Consider the following 20,027-nt stretch of genomic DNA (forward strand, 5'->3'; position numbering starts at 1 on the left):
AAAATTTAAATTCAGCACCAAATGATAAGTTGACTCAATCAAGAACACACAAGTTTTAAACAGTTGATCAATTCTGTTTTCTTATTAGGAGTAACCCAACTGAAACCTCACCACATATTAACCATAAGTGATCTGGAGGAGACTCGAAGGGTCCGTCGCCACACTCCGCATTCACAGACAACAGGCCTCCGCAGTCACATGTCCCCCCCTCCTCTAAGCCCTCTGACTGGACCCATCACCCTCCGTGCTGGGAAATCTTCCCTACCTACTTCCCCAATATTTCCAATTGGTGCTACAGATACCGTGATAAATTCTCCTTCAGCCCGCCCAGTCGGAGGTAGAAGTGCTTCCTCAGTCCGATGTCCTGGAAATATAATGACCCATTGTACCTCAGCTTTCTTTCCTCAGTCTCCCTGGCAGGACAGTGCAGGAAGCTTCATTTCTCCAACTCTGTCTTTCTCCTCATCCGTACAACATCTACCCAGAACTCGATTATCATTTGATCTGAACCAATCAGACTCTGTTGAGGTGCCACACAACTTCTTAGCTTCACCAGAGCCTGAAGATGTCTCTCCAGCAAATGGTACATCACCCCAGGAGGACTTACACCAACAGAAGGATGAAGAAGAATTTCCCTATAGTTCATTCCATAAGGATTCCAGCATGACTCTGGGCCAAGAGATGAGGACAGAACTGGAGATCGAAGAGACACTCCTTAATGAAGGTGTGGCAATGAACTGTGGGGGGCAAATCGTGGTGGAAGGTGATGATCAGGAGGAATTTTGGGGAAGAGCCCAAGATGTACACAAGAGAAAGACCCTTGTTGCCAACCTGCCACGGTCTGCAGCCTCAGCCAGGGACGACTTGGGCAACACCTCTTCTGATGATGATATGGAGCACTATTTTGACTTCTCACGGACAATAGTCAGTTGTCCAGGATCAAAAGATCATTCGAAGTCTCCTTCTTCCCCTTCCTCCCGGACTATGGCTCAGCTGGATGGTGTAGATGACGGTACAGAGAGTGATGCAAGTATAGCTACCAACGATGATGCTCAGAAAGTTGAGGGTTCTAGTCAAGCGCCGATACAAGCCAAAAACCTCAATAAAAAGAATGTCCCTGAATCTGAAACTACAAACGGCACACAGGCTGCTCAGAGTCTGATCCTTAAAGCATCATCAGATGATAAGCACACAGATTCTTCATCACTGACCATCTCAGCGGCTCAAGATCCACCAAAATCCTCAAAAGAGGCCAATATGGGATTTGTTTCTCCACAAATTTCTGGAGCCTCTACACTCAAAGAGCAAAGCTCTGAAACTCCTGAGACTGTGCTTCCTATCCAAGTCCATGATCCCCTGCCTAACTTACTCACAAAGGTGCCTGAGACCTCATATTCAGAGGAATTGCTCCAGAGTTCCGGTCTCGGATTTGCCTCAGGAACGCCTCTTGTTCTTGAAAGATGTGACTCTGGCCCCAGTTTAACTGAGATGGTTCCTTTGTTAGATGGCACACCACTTGAGACACAACAGTCTGAGCCTTGTAAACCCCTTAATACAGAGCCTGACAGCAGCCACTTTGTCTCATCAACTGAGGGGTCTGCTGTGATGTTGAATCACTTAACAGGTAATGCAATGGAACCCTCATTAGCAGAGTCTACAGATAGTAGTCAGGGTGCCCTGCTGGATCTTCTTCAGCCCTCCCCTTTAATGTCTACAGATGTACAAAACCCTACTCAAGGCCTTGTAGACTCTCTGCAGATGTATTCCTGTTTACCAGGTTTCAGTCAGCCTCCTCTAACGAGTATTACACTTCAGCCAGTAACATCAGCACAAGAGTCAACCTTTCCACACACGGAGCCTTTGTCTACTAAACTAACCACCCTCAGTCCTGTTGGAGACCTGACACAAACACTTCTAAATGTTGCCCCTCAAAACGATCCACTGTTATCAGCTATGTCAGGTGTTTGTCCCCAAGCAGCAACCTGTGGTACTGTCTCAGTACCTATTTACTCCACGCAAACACAGCCATTGGGCTCTACAGCTGTCACCATCGTTTCTTCCTCTGCTTCAATATCATCTCTTTCTGGACTGTGTTCAACTGCCCCAACATCACTCCAAACCACCTCATCCCCTGTGATTTTAAATGGCTACAGCTCCACATCTATGCAGAAGGAAGCTTCATCTGGTCACACAATCTCCATCAACTTTTCTACACCCAGGCCGACTATAGAACCTCAGCAGCCTGTGGTACCCCAGGCTTTACCTGGCCACGCCATTCTTACTGTGAAGGAAGTAGGAGGTCCAAATGTGGATCCAACACCACATGTACTACTGGTGAACCGCCTTGGGCAGATCTTTGTGAAGAACCCAGAGAGCAACACATTCCAGCTGCCCACTCCCAACTCCTCTTCCTATAACTGTGTCACTCAGATTGCCAGCCTTTTGCAGAGCAATGCACTGTCAGCGACACTAGCAGCAGCTGGTAATATGTCTACTCCACCTCCCGGGGCCACCATAACAACAGCAGCTCCTCCAGCGGTCACACCTGCAGTACAGAATCCAACCACAATCACACAGCTGTTAACTCACAATAACAATGGTGCAGTGGCATCAGTTAATGTCAAGAAGCCAAGAAAGAATGCAAAAACATCAAAAGATGAAACTGTCCCAGAGTTGAAAAAACCAAAGAAAAAGAAGGAGTCAAGTGCATCTAAAAGATCCAAGTCATCCAAGGCTAGTTGGCAGCCTCCTCCGTCAACTGAGAATCCTCCCATGACTCCTGCTGAAAGCGCCCAAGCAATTATCAATCAAGCAATGGCAAGTAACTACACCCCCAAGTGGAGTGGGCTTCGAACACTGAGCCCCTCTTCCCTGGTTTTGCCACCTGGCCTATTAATTGAACCCGAGGCTCCAGCATCTCGTCGCTCACCCACACCAACTCCCTCTCCAGCTCCAGCTCCTGCACCCCGCCCCCGCACCCACGTCCGCATGAAGAGAGTATCGTCTCTTTCAGATCGTATTGTCACAAAGAAATCTAAAGTTGACTTCCTACAACCAGAGCCCATCAGTGAGGTGGAGGAGTGCCACAGACCTAACTTTCCAAGCATCTCCAGCAGGGCTTCAGGAGTTCGCATCAAGACTCCAACAGTGAAAGGAGTACTTAACCTGGATGAGTTAAACGAGGAGCATTTGAGTAATTCTGACAGCTCAGGGTAAGATATTCCTCAGCTAGAACATATAGTTTATAGTTTTATGATTTTTATTTTATATAAAGTCAAAAGCTCAAGGGAATGGGAAGGTGTGTCCAAACTTTTGACTGGTACTGTAATATTTTTTTAATGAAGAAGTTAAAATAAATGATGGAAAAACGCTCAGCAATCACAATTGCTAAATTCACAATTTATCAAGTCTGTCTTAGAACAACACTGCTAATGAAGAAGTCATGTTATTATCAATGTAAGTGATAGGAACCAAAATCCACATTCATTTTGTACAAAAAATCTTACGAATGGAAAATGCTTCATAAAGCAAAATCAAATAACAGTGTATACATTAAAGAAATCAATATCTGCGTATGAAATGAACATATTTTTTGCTCTTAAAAATGGTATTGAAAAATGTCTGCCTTTTTTGTTTTATATTGCCCATTACAGATTATTACAGTTTAGTCACTTTCATCTTCCTCAGGTCTGAGCCTTGGGATTATATGTCTCGAGGTGAACAAGGCAAACAACATGCTTGGGAACCAGTGGGACACAGCACCCTGACTGACTGGAAAAAATACTCTGGTATTTTTTTTAATTTTGAATTGCTTGATTGAATCATTTCCCTGAATCAGTGACATAATATTTCTGACTTAATTCAGTAATGTCCCTAATGAAGAAATAGCTCTGACTAATGGATGACTAATTGGGCTCTTTTGTCTTTGATAAAACCGTGCAAACACAGCTTCAGAATAGCATGAAAATGAAATGAAAGTTGACTGAATAAATTATTATATTTATTAGGTGCTGCCTCCACCTCAGATGATGAACTATCACCATCTGATGAGGATGAGGAATGTCAGGTGAACAAAGACCAGCCACACTTGCGATTTGAGATAACCAGCGACGATGGTTTCAGTGCAGAAGCGGACAGTATTGAGGGTGAGTCTGATTGTTAACAAGAAATATTTCTCAAAAGCCTCCGTACTATCTAACATGTTATCAAAATACGATGATTAATTTGGGAATTCTTTATTTTTTTGATGTTCATTGTATTTACTTTATGACACTTAATTGTCAACTCTCCCTTCAGTGGCTTGGAAGGCAGTCATAGATGGGGTGCAGGAGGCACGAGCAATTGCAAGGTTGAGACCTCTGACTTTTCGGAGGATTACTGGTGCCCATATGATTGGTCTGGTCCATGATGCAGTGGTGTTCTTGTTGGAGCAACTTCAAGGAGCTCACCGCTGTCAACGCCACAGCTTTCGTTTCTTCAAACAGTTCAGCCAGGAGGACGATCTGCCTGTCAATCCCAGTGGCTGTGCCCGCTCAGAGCTCTACCTTAGGTTTGTTTACAAATTGCTGTTTTAACATTGCTTTAAGCTATTTTTGAGCTGTAGACTCATAAATAAACTCCAAGCAGTGGACTGTAAGCCGGTCAAGTTGTTATAGCTAACACCTTTAGTGTTACCAGTCATTAATAGTAATTTAAACACTAGTATGACGTGTTTAACTAACCACACTGAAGTGAACTGATCTAATGATTAATTCTATTTATTCATACAGAGTCTTTTGTGATGCTATTCTTGAATATAAGTACAGGTGTCATCCAGGGCTTTCCACACAGATATGGAGTTGCCAGTCAGTGGGAAAAAGTGTCCAACTAGGAGGATCCGGGCACATGCTGCCCTGGAGGAATATTTTGCTTGTAAAAGCCCACATTTAGTGACCTCTGGCACATTCTAATGTCACTATTTCTATCACATGCACTGATCTTAATTACACTTTGCCTAACTGACATGTCGTGAATTATTTGTAAAGGAAAATTAGCCCTTGTGCGTTTTATCCCACACAGTCTGTAAATAGCTGTTTATGAATGTATTTATTGACTCCATTGTAAGCTGAGTGTACACACATACATATAGAGCACGTGAGGGCAGGGCTGATACAAACAGATGGGCATGTTTCACTATCATGCTCGCACTGTCTTGAAGGGGAAGCTAGTGGTCATAATTGTACATGCGTTCAAATCACAACTTTTTAATCAAAACTATTTTATTAGAATCAAATCAAAAATTAATGTGTATTAATGTAAAGGCTGAAAATAAATCTGTGTGTGTATGCAGGGAGTATGGATATGCACACATTAACATATATTTAAAAAATCTCAACACTACATTATTGTAACACACCTGCCCCCTGTTTTGTTTTATAATATGTTTAAAAATAAAATAAAAAAAACTTCTTCTGGTTATTATTTATTATATTAAAAATGAATATAATAAAAGCTTGACTTCAACAAGTAGTTAGCTGTTTGACTGTTACTTATGGAAAGCTCTGGTGTTATCGCATTATAAATAATATGAAAAGTGTGATGTTTTAACTGATATTTTACTTTTTGTATTTCATTTTCAAGTAAGACTCATGTTGACCTGAACACCTTTCCTTTTTTCTCTTAACAGGAAGTCCACATTTGACATTTTTAACTTCCTGGCTTCTCAGCATAGACAGCTTCCTGACAATGGGCCTTATGATGATGAAGAGGATGAGGTTCTTTTGAAGTCCACAAGGTCAGGCTTCATTCAGATGACGATTTTTCCTGGGTTAAAATTTACTCTTAACACACTTGCTTTTTCTTCTAAAGAAGGACTTACTTACTTTTGTACTTTGACCCATTTTCTGTAAATTTGTATTGAATCTGGAATTATAACCTTTTTACTGAAAGAGTCAAAGTCTGTCCACACATTGTACTTTTTAAGAATATTTAGGCCCTTATTTTTTTGATGTTTTTGGTGAAGTATTGTCTGCTCTTACTTTTAGACGGGCCACTAGCTTGGAGTTGCCCATGGCCATGCGCTTCAGACATCTGGAAAGGACATCCAAGGAAGCTGTAGGCGTGTACAGGTCAGCACAGATTCACGTGTAATGTTTCAAAACAGTGCTTAACAAAAGCCTTCAGTGCTTGAGCCATGCTGTTGTTTTCATAAAAGAAAATGTTGTAATCAAAGAAAGTAGAGGAGATTGCATGCTTATAACTGATTGGATTTTTATTGTAAGAATTCACCGGATTAATGTGGCAATTCTCTTACTGACATGCAGTGTTCACAGAGCAATTAAGAATCCCCAGAGAGGTCATTCATGCCTCCAACATTGAAGTCCACATTCTAATAAAGAGCAATCAAATTGAAACAGGGTGAAACATCTGGTGTTTTGCTAGTTTACAAAATAATGTAAATATAAATGCAATAAAGCATCCCTGTCAACATATACACAAATCATACATACAAGCTATTTTAAAAACCAAAAAATAACAAAAAAAAGTTTGGTACTGCGGTTCGCTGAGGGAATGTAAAGCAAAAACTGAATATCATACACGACTGCCCACCAATTGTTTCTCAATTCAGAAGAAAAATCATAAAAATAGTCTGAGAAAATGGAATGAAACTGGTTTAATCTGGATCTGAATCACATAGTAGTCATAGTAGTAGAGTAATGAACCATGATTTGCGCAAATGAAGTAAATCCTTGCTGGGAATATTTTGTCTTGCAAGGAAAAATTGTGCAAAACTTCAAGTGAGTCAGACAAATGGCCCATGTATTATATCTTGTCTTGATCATTTGAAGTAGAGTCAGATTAAATATTTAGTCTATGTAAACCAACCTTTTCTAAATGTTTTGTGGTTTTAGAGAAATTGTAAAGTTTGCATCACACTCAGGGGAGATAAAAGCAATTACAGCATTGTTGGAGTAACGACAACAATGACAGACTACAGGTTTATATGCCAGATGTTCTGTTTAAGTTTCCTGGAAGAGAGACTAAGAGAGAGTTGCAGTGTAAAAATGAAACCACAACATTGCTTAAGACGTGGTAGGTAATAGTATTTTATCCTATTTTATACTATATAGAAGACAAAAAAGTGGAAAACTCACGTGCAGAAGTTGATTTGAGTCTGCACATGAGCAGACTCCATCACACTGTTTTTGAATTAACCTGCCTGATCTAACCAGTTCTACCCTTTGTGTTCATCCATTTTAGATCTGCTATCCATGGGCGCGGTCTTTTCTGCAAAAGGAACATCGAAGCAGGGGAGATGGTTATTGAGTATGCAGGCATTGTCATTCGCTCGGTTCTCACTGACAAAAGGGAGAAGTACTACGATGGCAAGGTTGGTTCCATATCTTTGATCCGTTCTGTTCTAATGCAGGTCGGTTAGCCACAATAATTGAAGTTTAAAGTGAAAGAAGTTATAGGATGGTCTCAATACGTTTCATTCATGCATTCACAGGGTATCGGCTGCTACATGTTCCGCATTGATGACTTTGACGTGGTAGATGCCACCATGCATGGTAACGCGGCAAGATTCATCAACCACTCCTGTGAACCGAACTGCTACTCGCGAGTTATAAACGTGGAAGGCCGGAAGCATATCGTCATCTTTGCTCTGAGGAAGATCTACAGGGGAGAGGAGCTCACTTACGACTACAAGTTTCCCATTGAAGACGCCAGCAGCAAACTCAATTGTAACTGTGGGGCCCGGCGATGTCGGCGCTTCCTCAACTGAGAGGGCCCCCTCATCTGTGAAGGGGCGTATCCTGTTTACTAGTAAGCCTTATATTAAGGTGGCACTGGATTGGGTTTGGGGAGGCAATGGGCAGTCAGCACAGCAGGGGAATTAGCCACTATGAGACTGATCAACAGAGGATACACACAGACATTTTCGGGAATGGAGAACAAGAGGAAGAAGGAGAAAATTCAGTAGCTCTTGAGAAGTTTCTTGCCTGCTGTGTGTTCACAAGGTACTTCTGCCTGCAAACAGTTAGAGCTAAATATTTTGGAGGAAGTAGTTTTGGTGTCCAAGACAACAGAATGAGGTATTGGAAATGTGAGGGTTCCTGGATCAACACGGATGACGCCAACAGAATTTCTTTGATACACACGTCAAGCCTTATCTGTTTGAATCATTGCTGAAAACTTAGAGCCAGGCTTTGAGAGATTCCTTATGTTTTATTCAGTTCGGGGGGGGGGGGGGGGGGGGGGGGGGTGTTTGTCTATAGTACACTTGTAATCATGATTGCTCCATCCTCCAGTGATGGGAACATAATAGCCCCATCTGTGCTGTGGTGAAGTCAGTTCTTGAGCCATACATTCACCCAAACCTTTATTTTTGTATTTTTTTATCTTACATTTAACACTTCTCATGTTGTGGATTTTTCCTTTTCCTTTTAAAGACTTTTTTTCTAAATCACAAGACAACCATGGTGCTAAGCTTTGAAGGGTCTTCAACATCTTTGGTTGGACTAAGATGTCCTGCAAATCAGGAATTGCTCACCCTGCTGAGACCACGTATCTTAAATTTATGCACTCAAGCAGTACTCTTAATGTCTTTGGAGTGTGTCTGCTAAGTTTCACACTAGATCTTTGATCTGGTATTTTGACACTTCTCTCTTCCTGCGTTGAGTTAAACTAAATCATTGCAATGTAACGGTTTCATTCAGTAACAGTGTCATATTTATAAAGACGAAAACGTCTTTAAGAGATTTTGTTTTTTCCCTCGATGTACAGTGTATGTAGCAAACACTACCCAAGCCAAAAGTTAAGAGTTATGGTGAGTATCATTTTTTTTTTAAATATATATTTTATTACTCTCATGGCAGATGTCCATTACCTATTGCAATAAGACTTTGCTGCCCTACAGTCACACATGAAGTAACCAACAAACATACAGATTCTCTTCTTTTTGTTAAACCTGCTTCAGTTTTTCTCTTAATCAGGGAAAGCACTGCAAAAGCATCGCCACTGAGTGTGTGCATTTATCTCCTGCACCCTGTTTTTTGTTATTGTGAAAACAGTGCAAAGACTTTGGACATGTTGCTGTTGCAAGGTGATTGCAGCAAACACAAGTCTGACACGGAGCTGGAGAGAATGCACTGTGCACCTTAAAGTAATGTGTAATGTTGTTCTTAGTCGATGTACAGTGCCGTCATTAATGAGGTTGGTCGAATTCACACACTGTTCAAATTGGTAGTTATATTTATTCATGTTTTGATTTCTATTTTTAATGGTGAAAGGTTGTGCTTTGTATAAACGGTGGTGGTCTAGTGTATTAGGAGTTCTCCCCCCATTTGTAACCATTTTTGTTTTGTTTACAATTATGTCCTTTTGTTTCACTAATTTACTTGAATTTTCTTTTGGGGCAATTGTGTCATGCATTTAAGCCTTTTTGACAGAAATTGTTCTAAAGCAGGTATTTTTAAAGAATCATTTTTATTTTATTTTTATTTTTGTTGTTGTGGTAGATTATTAATGGTCTTAGAATCAGTCACAGGAGTAAAGTGAGCACTGTTTGCCTCCCCAAGCCCATGACCATGTTTTGTTTTGTTTTTTTCAACCTTCTCTTTCTCTCTCTCTCCCTCCCTTTCTCTCCAAACGTATTAGAGCAAAATTCCAATAGGATCATGATTTGTCTTGATCTTAATCCCCTTTCCTTCTTGCATGTCCAATCACTGGGATGGAGCCCAGATTCACTTGTGTCAATAACCTACCTGACAACAAGAGCAGTCACTCCCAACTCCTTGCAAGGATTCTACCTCAGCTGTTTAGACAGATGTTTGGGAATACTGATGCAAAAACAGAGGATGATAATTTAAGAGTAGCTTGGTTTTAATGTCCTGCAGAGCTGGTGTGTGTGGGTGCGTCTGTGTTATTTTGTGTGTGTGTGTGTTTGTGTGTTTGCAATGAAGGATGGCACTCGTCAAAACCTGAAGTTGTCACGACCATCTCTCCCAGAATCTGTTCAGAAAGCTGTATGTTATATATACACACACATATATATATATATATATATATATATATATAAATATATATATAGTAGGGTTATTTTAAAAGTAAGTGTAAAAGACATAAAAATGAGAAAATATGTGATCTTTAAAATTTAGGTATTTGTTACCATGTACAAATAAACCCTGAGTTTGTAAATATTTGTATACATATTTCTAAACCTGTTTAATTTTTCTATGCACTTTTTTTATTTATAATGTTATTTGCTTAATAAAGATGTTAAGATGTTTGAACAAATGACTTTCTTTATTATAAAATAATATATGTTGCTATTACAATTCAGTTCAGTAGAAAATGCCACGTCAGAGATTCACTGACTGAGTTTGGCGAGGACGGAAATGGCATCATTGCGCTCCATATGTCTTAGCAGCTTAGCCAGATGCCCTACTGTCCATTCAGGGTGCTTGCTGGTGACCCCCTCAAGCACGGCTTTAAGAGGGCTCTTATTGTCCTTCATGGAGTAGGTGTAAGTGATCCAGGTGGACGTGAAGGAGCACAGGGATGCAAGATGTCTGGTGTTCTTTACTCCATGGCTCTCTGGATCCAACAAAATTACCAGCTCTTCCAAAACATCCAAGTTGTCCAGCACAGTCCGTAGAGGATCTGAAAAAATGTCAGGACCTACAGAAGAAACATGCGGGAAGTATAATAGTGTTCATTTGTATCATTTCACAATCAGATTATTTCATTTTTATTGTTTGAGCTCAGTGTAATAATTATTGTAACATGTTCACACAACAGACTGTACTGAACTGAAGAAAATGAGCCAGTCCTCAAAGCTCTATAGTTTCACAGACTTCATGTATTAAAGTGAACCTACCCATTACTGACCACCCTGGGGTCTCATTTATAACCATTGTGTACACACACATGGTACAATATAGCCAATGTGGCTATATTGTAGCCACATTGTGTAATTCCTCTCACTCACTTAATTTCACTTAATATCAAACATTAACTATAGATCCATGTTATTTTAAACATTCAAACCAGCAGTGTTATCGGGTGGCAACTTGCCCTTGTAGTGAGCCATAACTATCCCATCAGCATCTTTCAATTTGAAAAGATATAAGCCAACTCAAATCTTAGATCAGCGTCTGCTCAACATTTGATCAGCTGTGGAGCACACAGCAGCTGCTGAAATGAATGACATGTCAGGATGTGGCAGGTGGCAGAATTCAGGAAAGTCTGGCTTGCCTTTTCCTGATATTATGTGTGAATATACTGATTCCTTTTCACCTCTTCCACGTTAACTAACTGGAATCCAAGATGATATCAAATAACTTAAATAAATGTAACTTAAAAATAATTGCAGAACAGAGTGCTAATAGTATTTTAATAATAATGTACGGTTTAGAAGTTCATTCATATACTGTATTTGAGTTAATAAAAACATATTTACAATGTTCACACGGTTAACTATTTACATATTTGTGATGAACAAGAAAAACCAACACACTGAATCTCAACACTGATTGGTCAGGCGTCTAAAGACAGAGAGACTGATGCACATGTAAAGTTTTGGTATGGATCCTACACAGTAATCTGAACTGTAAACTTATAAATGAGATTCTTGCATTTTAACAATGTCACATGACATAATATAGACAAAGATGAAATCAGACTGACAAAAACATGATTCACTGAGAGATAATCACATCATTTCCACTTACTCAGAATGTTCTCCAAATCATTTCCAGGTGAAGCAGAAAGGGAAGTAAACGTTGCATTCATGTATGATCTTCTGTTCACATTTGCATTTGCATTTCCTGCGAGAAACACAAGTCATTGAAATTACATTCCAGGATGGTAACACAAAAAAGACAGCAGTAAAATAGTCATTATGTGTAGTTTTCAAGTCAATGTAGCACACAGCGAAGCTTCATCTTCATGCTCATATTGGTGTGTTTAAACTTTTAGTTTTAATATGCGCACCTCTTTTCCTCTTCTTGTAGATTATGTAAGCAGATAACACAACAAACATGATGGAAACTATGATGGCAAGTGGTAATGTCCCTGTAAAAATAGAAAAAACATTTAGGTTAAGTGTCTGTGTATGAAGAGATGTCTTATTTCAGTGTATGCAGTGTAACGTACATGGTACACTAGGATTAGCTGGGTACTGGGCAGGTGTTGAGCTGAATCCTTGATTTGTCTGAATCTGAAATAAAAACAGTGGACTCTTGTTTAAAGGGAAGTTGTATGCTGTTAAGATTGAATCATCTCTTACCCAGGTCACTATCTGTCACAATATCCCCCAAAACATTTTTATTGTTCTTTTACAAGCTATGACAATAACCCAGAGGAACATGTTATTGCTATCATAGTAGTTGGTTGGAATTATTATAATTCTGTCTATAATTTGCAGGTATTTAAAGGTATTTAAAGGTAAATTTTTAGGACAAAGGGTGGTGTAGTTTGGTACAAACTATGAGGAAAAATGTGTTATGCTGGTCTCTCATTACATCTGGATTCATAGTTGTTAATTTGCAAAAAAATCTTAATACATTGCACAAACAAGTCTGACAGTTCTTAGTTGTTAGTTTTCACTCGGTAGTTTTGTGTGTCAAACTACATATTAGCATACTAGATTCTTTCTTTAAAACTCTATAATGACTGCATTTGCCCTTGACAAAATGTATCTACAGAGTTGTTTAAAGTCTAAGTTATCAAGATTTTTTGCAAAGATATCAACCAAAATATACTGAGTGGACATTTGGCTACTAAACCTTAACCCTTTTCTATGTTTTTTTTTTGTTTTTGTTTTTTTGAATCATTTGTACAACATTGCACCACCCCTTCTGTAAAAAAGTCCTACCGACTAAAAACCTGCAAATTATTTTATTTTTTATAGTCACTTGTGATATAAATTGTTACTGTTTTTTTCTTTTCTAGGTGTACAGTCGACCCGACTATGACTCAAACCATGAAACTGGGGGAATTTTAGATGTTGCTTGCTATGACCTACAATTTCCTGTGTATAAGCAGGCTGCAGAGCACATATTTCCCTAATTCGACATAACACACAGACAGATGGACAGATGTGGATTACCGTTGATTTATTGTTGAAAGATGTTAAAACACTCTGTGTTGTTGTTTCCTGAGGTGAAAAAGAAACGAAAATGTAAGTTAATTCAAAACACCTTTTAAACAGCAGCTACCATAATGTTAAGTGTCAGCTTACCAACCTGATCTCACAGAAATACGTGACGGGTGCACGACCTGTTAACACTGAATTTCGTACTCACCCTCGCAGGAAATGCGCTGGTCCGACTTCTAAAGAAACCCAAAATGAGACGTAGGCGGTTAGTTCCAGACACTGCCGTAGACTATGATGGCCAAAAATAGCTTATGTCAACACGGTAGCCTACACAGAGAATGCGTCTGGTCACAACATCCCCTGACTTTCCATGAATCTTTTGGGCAGAATTATTTAAAACAAAATGTGACTTTCTATCGCTTTTGAAATATACGCAAAAATTAACACTTGGCGAATGAATTATTTCTTACCTTAGGTCATTGCATTGGGTATCCGTGGTTGAGTTGCAGGGGCTGACAGTATGAAAACCAGCCGGACATGGGGTGCAAGGTTTACAGAGTGTGTTGCTGCCATCATTAAAAGAGTTGGCTTTGCATGGTTGTGTGGGTACCTCATGTCGTCCATTGTTGTCATCATAGCCACAGTTAGGCGTATTTTCCAATCCTATATTGTTGAAAACAAAAACATAATACAATACAATATATTATACTAGCCTAGTATATAATATAATATAATATAATATAATATAATATAATATAATATAATATAATATAATATAATATAATATAATATAATATAATAACCTACCTGGTGTTGGCTTAGAACACGGGACACATTTATCCTCAACCAAACGGGTTGTCAGATCCTTGCATTTGTCAGAGTACCCCGTCATCATGAAACTCAAGGAAAAGTTGTGCAGCTTTCAGACCATATTTATAGGCTAAAAACTGTACCGCCTCTTCCTTCCATCTTACCATCTTATTTCTGCGTAGGCTACTTGATAAATGCCCATGCAACCTTTCTAATATTCCGACCTCCTTGTTAACAATTTTCCAAAACAATGCACAATAATTAGTAAATAAATAAATACATGAATAAATAACAATAAGGAATTAGATCAAAAGGAAAACATTACATTCATTTTTTTATTAACATTTCACTTTGTAATTCAACTGAAATTTGATTCGGGGGCTTTTGAGAAAACATTCAGAACTGCAGCTGCAGAAGCCACCCCATAGCTCCACCTATCCCATACAATAAATATGAGTTTTGTGATGTTGCTCTACCAACCATTGATTAAACCATCCCTGTTATGCCATCAGGGTCTGTTTTGGCCACCTACTGGTGAAATTAAAATCTCAAATGCAGAATTTGATAAGAAGTGCTAAGAAATGGTGTCTCACCCTGGGCATGGCACTTAAAGAATATGACACAAGGAACATTTTGTCAGTTTGCTGTCACAATAAAATGACTTTGTTTGTATTGTCATTGTGTGTTAATGACAGTAACCATGAAAAATTATGATGAGTCAAAAATCCAACCCTCTTCGTCATCATTTTTCTTGGTTACTGTTCTTGTTTCTGGAATTTTATGTTACAATGATCACCAGACAGTGAACGTAATCTGTGATGACTGTGTGTCAGCAACCTTTGAATGACAAAGCACAATATGTACAGTTTCAGTCAAAATTTTGGACACAATTTCTCATTCAAGTGAATGGGAAGGTGTGTCCAAACCTTTTGCTGGAAGTTTACATTAAAAATTATTTAAATTTATAGCTAGTCTGTGAACGTCCATGAAGTAGACGTCACAAATGACTGGGGTATGTAAGAGGTTTACAAAACACCCATGCATTGTGAAGAAAGGTTAACTACACTTATCTGTAGATTTGCTGCACACTGCACACACAGACCCAAGCTTTCAGATTAGTATTTCTGAACATTATTTGCTTATTTTGTGTCACTGCTCACCCACGTACTTACTTATTTAAGTTTTTAAGTTGTAATTAATATCACAACTTCAAGTTCAAATCAGTAATATAGTCAAAATAAAGTAGGTTTAGGCATCCTCAGGGTGGCTATTCTGTATTAGATGAGCAGTTCAGTCTACGCTGTTCAGTACTCAGCATAAAGTACTGCTGAGGCAGCAAGATGATGGAACTTAGGTCCAGATGGTCAGGATATCGCTTTTTTAAAGCTTCCTCTTATTGTGTTGGATGATTCAATGTCACTAATGGTATCCAGGCTCAAACATTGTTTTGAAAGGAAATATTTTGTATCAGTTATGGAATAATAGGCAGTATTGGCACATCCCTCAGGTCAGTTCAGGTCAGATTTATTGTAGAAGTATTTCTTTTTTTTCTAAAAACAACTTGCTTTCTAGATTGTCATTGACTTGGTTGCTGTCAAAATATTGATACAGGTTGTTTTTTTTAAATGCTTACAGAACGGTTCTGTCTATTACCGCAGTGAGCCCTTTCCTGTTATATCAAGTGTTTAAGCTACTTTTAACCAGCTTGAGTTCAATTTAATGAGCAATAATGTGCTCCTTCTGCCAGGGTGTAAAATACACCTGGGATCTAATGATGAGATTGTGGCAAGCCAGAAGTAGACTGGCTTGCCACGTTACTTCTGGCTTGACACAATCTCATCATTAGATTCAAAAAATCTAGCCAGAAGTAGAGGAATGAGAGGAAAGTACCCTACTTTCCTCTCATTCCTCTACTTCTGGCTTGACACAATCTCAGCTGTTCAGGGCGAGCTGGGAAAACAGAGCGCGCCCTCTCCACGACGGGGACAGAGGGGATTGATTATCCTGACAGCCCTGGGGCCTGTTTCAGAAAGCAGGTTTAGTGAAAACTGAGTAAGTTGACTCAAAGTCCAAGGAAACTCTGGTTTTTCGGTTTCACAAAGCCAGTTCAGTTTAACTCTGAGTCAGTTAACCTGGCAACATACTCTATGAACCACATCCCAACCTGCAAAAAGTCATTTCAGGGAGGTCTGTTCCGGGGGGCGCGCGCTCACACGCACTGCATTTATAGTCACACAAACACACACACACGCGCGCTCTTGTTTGCTCACTCCAGATTCCGGTGAGATTGGATCTCATTTGCGGGCGTCAGGGAGCCGCTATTATCAATATGCGGGAGACTCCCGGAACTTCCGGGAGAGTTGGGATGTCTGTGAACCTAACCTGCTGGCTGGCATGTTTTGTTCAACTAACCCAGAGTTTCTCTTCTTTTTTAGTTGAAGCCTGCAGACTGAAGGAGCTGTCAGACATGGTGTGTCCTTTTCTTAAAGAGTCAGTTAATATTGAAGCACAAATATGAAGCAGAAATCTCCGTCAAAGGGTGATCAGACCCCGCTGGGATGTTTTATCATTCTCTGATGATGTTCTGTTTGAGTGTTTCCGTTTTTCTGTACAATCGATAATTTATCTGAACAATAGTCTCAGCCCTCGTAGCGTCTTTACGACACATCGTGGACATGCTCTCAGTTCAGAAGTTCTTTGTGTTGCACTTTGGTTTTTTTCTTTCCAATGGCAGTTTTATATGTAACATCTGTGACACTGAGCATGTTTCCAAGGCAACACTCTGTCGGGCTGTCAGAAATGCAATATTTTGAAGGGTATTGATAGCCAACTGGTTACTGCGCATGCCTCATAGTGACAGTGTCGCAGCGAGGAACGTGCTCTCTCTCTCTCTCTCTCTCTCTCTCTCTCTCTCTCTCCTCTCTCTCTCTCTCTCTCTCTCTCTCTCTCTCTCTCTCTCTCTCTCTCTCTCTCTCTCTCTCTCTCTCTCTCTCTCTCTCTCTCTCTCCCCCTCCCCCTCCCTGTTTCCTGTCGGCCTCTATACCAGCTACTGTTAAATTAAGGTGAAAGTGCCCAATCATAAAACTTAAAAAAACAAAAAAACAACTAAATTTGACTCTTGCACTGAAACGTTTACACTTTTGTATTGCTGTAGGCCTATGTATAAAGGCATTTAGGTGTTGCTTTCAAATATACAATATTAAATACTGGTGTTGGGGTGGCTGAAAAATTGACTTTCTTTTTTTGCTTAGAAGATTTCACTAACTACTGAAATATATCACATGTTGAATGTAGCCACTGAATGCTATTTAATGAGGTTGGGCAGGCTAAACAACACCAAAATAGCTTGTAATGAAATTATACCTTACTTGTTTGAGCTATATTGTTATATTTCATCTTCAGTTGCTGCCAAGTAGGCCTACGTTTTGTACCTGTTGGGTTCTGCATGAATACTAAACACACACACACACACACACACACACACACACACACACACACACACACACACACACACACACACACACACACACACACACACACACACACACACACACAGAGAGAGAGAGAATATAAATGTTGAATAAGTTAATACTCACACATTGACTGTCAGTAATTTTCTGCCACGCCAGCTCATGTTCTTTTGCTGCTGCTACTGTATTGCTTTTTTCTTAAATATATACTCATCATCTGTATGCATTGATTAATATTTCTAATTCCACTGGGGAGAAGTAGGAGGACTGAGCCCTTTGTTTCTCCTGTTGTCATGGTGAATCATGTTATCAAAGAATCTCAGAATTTGACAGCTCGGAGTTGGTCAACCTAGAGTTAAGGTTTTAACTCAGATTTAGTTAAACTTGCTTCCTGAAACAGGCCCCTGATGATGACATCTCGATGTGATGCAGAAAACACTCAACACTCAAAAAGCATGGGACAACCTAAGTTCTGGATGTGCCTTTAACTATAAAATCAGTTATATTAACATCACTATCAGGCAGCAGCTTGCTAATGTCTTTTTTGTTGTTGTTTATTTTTTACCTTGCTGGTTTACTTACTATTCCCTCTCCCACTGGAGCAGAGAATATTTTGTGTATGTAAAGGTATTCAGTGATGTTTTCACAACTTGTTTCCACTGCCCCCAAGTGGCCAAAAAATCAATTATTCCAGTTTTAAGTAAAGATTCACATCCATTCATTTTCATCCATACTGCTCTCTTATTGCATTATGCACATGAGGATATAATTATACATGTTTAGAGAGAGAGAAGTTGGCTGCTTTGCTGCTTATACAATTGTGTTTTCTGTTATGGCTTCATGGGACACTAGAACAGAACCCTAGTAATGTTATTAGTGACACCTGTACTATGACAGGTCAAAATGTCTGCTATGAAAATATATGTTGTATGTCTGATGATTGAGGGTTTTTATGTTACAGGTGTGGAGACTCAAACACATAGTGACCTTATGTGGCAAATTATGTCCATTTGGAGTTTTCACATTCTTTTAACATGCAGGAATATCACTAACACACTTCCATATGATCACTTTGTACACAGGTATGGTGTCAAGAAAAGACATCCTATATTGTAACAGAGATTGAGTGGGGTGCGCGCTTTGAACCCTGCATAACACTGGAGAAGGGCTCGTTCAGAGTTGACCTGCACAGGTCACAGCACCTACCATGTACCACTGCCAAACTGCAGTGCCAGGCAAGCACATCAGTTAATGGCACTGACTGACTATAAACTTCAAGACTCCAAAGCCGGCAGAGACTGGAGAACCTGGTCAGAGGAAAGGGCTGATGAGGACAAAGACAAGCAACGAGCACATGGAGGATACACTATTGATATCATTCAGAAGGAGATAGTAACTGAAGGGAATGAGAGTGCAGAAAAGGGCTCATCATAACAGTAGCTGGCACTAGCAGACTTTCTACAACAAGATAAAATGTAGTCTGTTTAATATATATCCACAGGAAAACACAGTTTTCATTAATAAAATTAATAATGGCTAAGTTCCATTTAGCTGCTTCAGTTTCGGGGTCTCTGTTACTTATTGGGAGACTTAAAAAAGAAATCATTCATTGTCATTAAATGTTAAATCTGTGCATTTCCCTCTATGACAAGTCAAAATTTCTGCTGCAAAAAATGTCCATTTGATCATGCGTGATTCCTAAGGGGATTATCAGTGTCAGTGAGATCTGTCATATACTGAACATGTGTATTACACAGTTATGTTTCCATCACTTCAGAAAATATTACATTGAATTACATTAATCTCCTGGAAACATTCTCTAACCCTGACCACTTGCCTAACCATAACTTTAACTTAACCTTAAACCAAGTCCTCACCTCGAAAAGGACTCACATTATGGGGTTATTTTTGTCCGAAAAGGGGGACCCACAATGTGATTGTGTAAATCTATGCCCCCCACAACACCAGCTGTACAAGAACACACACACACACACACACACACACACACACACACACACACACACACACACACACACACACACACACACACACACACACACACACACACACACACACACACACACACACACACACACACACACAGAGAGAGATAACAATGTACATTTATTGCTGGGCCTGTAATGAAACAAACTGGTTTGTGTAAGTCATTATGTATGCTTACTTACTGAAACCACTGCCCACACTGTCACATGTAAGGTATACAGTTCTGTCTTCTGTGAACCACATTCAGATATCTTTGATTCATGTAGTACTGCACTACTGTAAATAATATATATGAGGTCAACTCACTGAAAAAACAAATGTTTAATTCCATATGTGATCATACACGAGAGTCTCTTTGCTTGGCAGAGTTGATATTTAATGATTATTAATAGTATCATGTGTTAAGGTAGAAAATGTTCAACACCATGTAAAACCATCTTTTAAGTCAAGCTAGGATACTATCATTTAAAAATGTAATGTTTACATGTACATGCTCTTTATTATGTGTGAGAAAAAAAGAAGTCAAGATATTGTGTTTTAGCTTGTTTATTTGGTGCAATACTAATCTCTAAAACATGGCATATTGATCCATTAAAGCCCATGAATGAAAGATGAGCCAATGAAAGATGCGTTAAACGATTATTTATTCATTTTCTCCCTCG

At 39.4% G+C, this 20,027-nt stretch overlaps 2 protein-coding genes across 4 annotated transcripts in view; one reads left to right on the forward strand and one right to left on the reverse strand.

The window, feature by feature from the left end:
* Nucleotides 1-10,265, forward strand: part of kmt2bb (lysine (K)-specific methyltransferase 2Bb) — a 28,458-nt gene extending 18,193 nt beyond the window's left edge. For all 3 annotated transcript variants that reach the window (XM_062422952.1, XM_062422953.1, XM_062422954.1), the window contains exons 29-36: nt 89-3,212; nt 3,688-3,788; nt 4,008-4,145; nt 4,297-4,549; nt 5,666-5,773; nt 6,024-6,107; nt 7,240-7,369; nt 7,490-10,265. In XM_062422952.1, the coding sequence (XP_062278936.1) occupies nt 89-3,212; nt 3,688-3,788; nt 4,008-4,145; nt 4,297-4,549; nt 5,666-5,773; nt 6,024-6,107; nt 7,240-7,369; nt 7,490-7,765 (4,214 nt within the window). In that variant the 3' untranslated portion in view covers nt 7,766-10,265. The remainder of the gene's footprint in view (nt 1-88; nt 3,213-3,687; nt 3,789-4,007; nt 4,146-4,296; nt 4,550-5,665; nt 5,774-6,023; nt 6,108-7,239; nt 7,370-7,489) is intronic.
* A 16-nt stretch (nt 10,266-10,281) lies between these two features.
* On the reverse strand, nt 10,282-13,973 carry igflr1 (IGF-like family receptor 1). The gene is made up of 8 exons (XM_062422466.1): nt 13,889-13,973; nt 13,552-13,744; nt 13,290-13,317; nt 13,094-13,141; nt 12,139-12,202; nt 11,977-12,057; nt 11,715-11,810; nt 10,282-10,662 (listed from the first exon to the last, which is right to left on the reverse strand). Exons 1-8 carry the CDS (start codon nt 13,971-13,973, stop codon nt 10,352-10,354), a joined length of 906 nt encoding a protein of 301 aa, XP_062278450.1. The 3' UTR covers nt 10,282-10,351.
* Between the last annotated feature and the right edge of the window lie 6,054 nt (nt 13,974-20,027).

The sequence above is a fragment of the Scomber scombrus genome, chromosome 7 (assembly GCF_963691925.1).
Source record: "Scomber scombrus chromosome 7, fScoSco1.1, whole genome shotgun sequence".
In the NCBI taxonomy this organism is placed as follows: domain Eukaryota; kingdom Metazoa; phylum Chordata; class Actinopteri; order Scombriformes; family Scombridae; genus Scomber; species Scomber scombrus.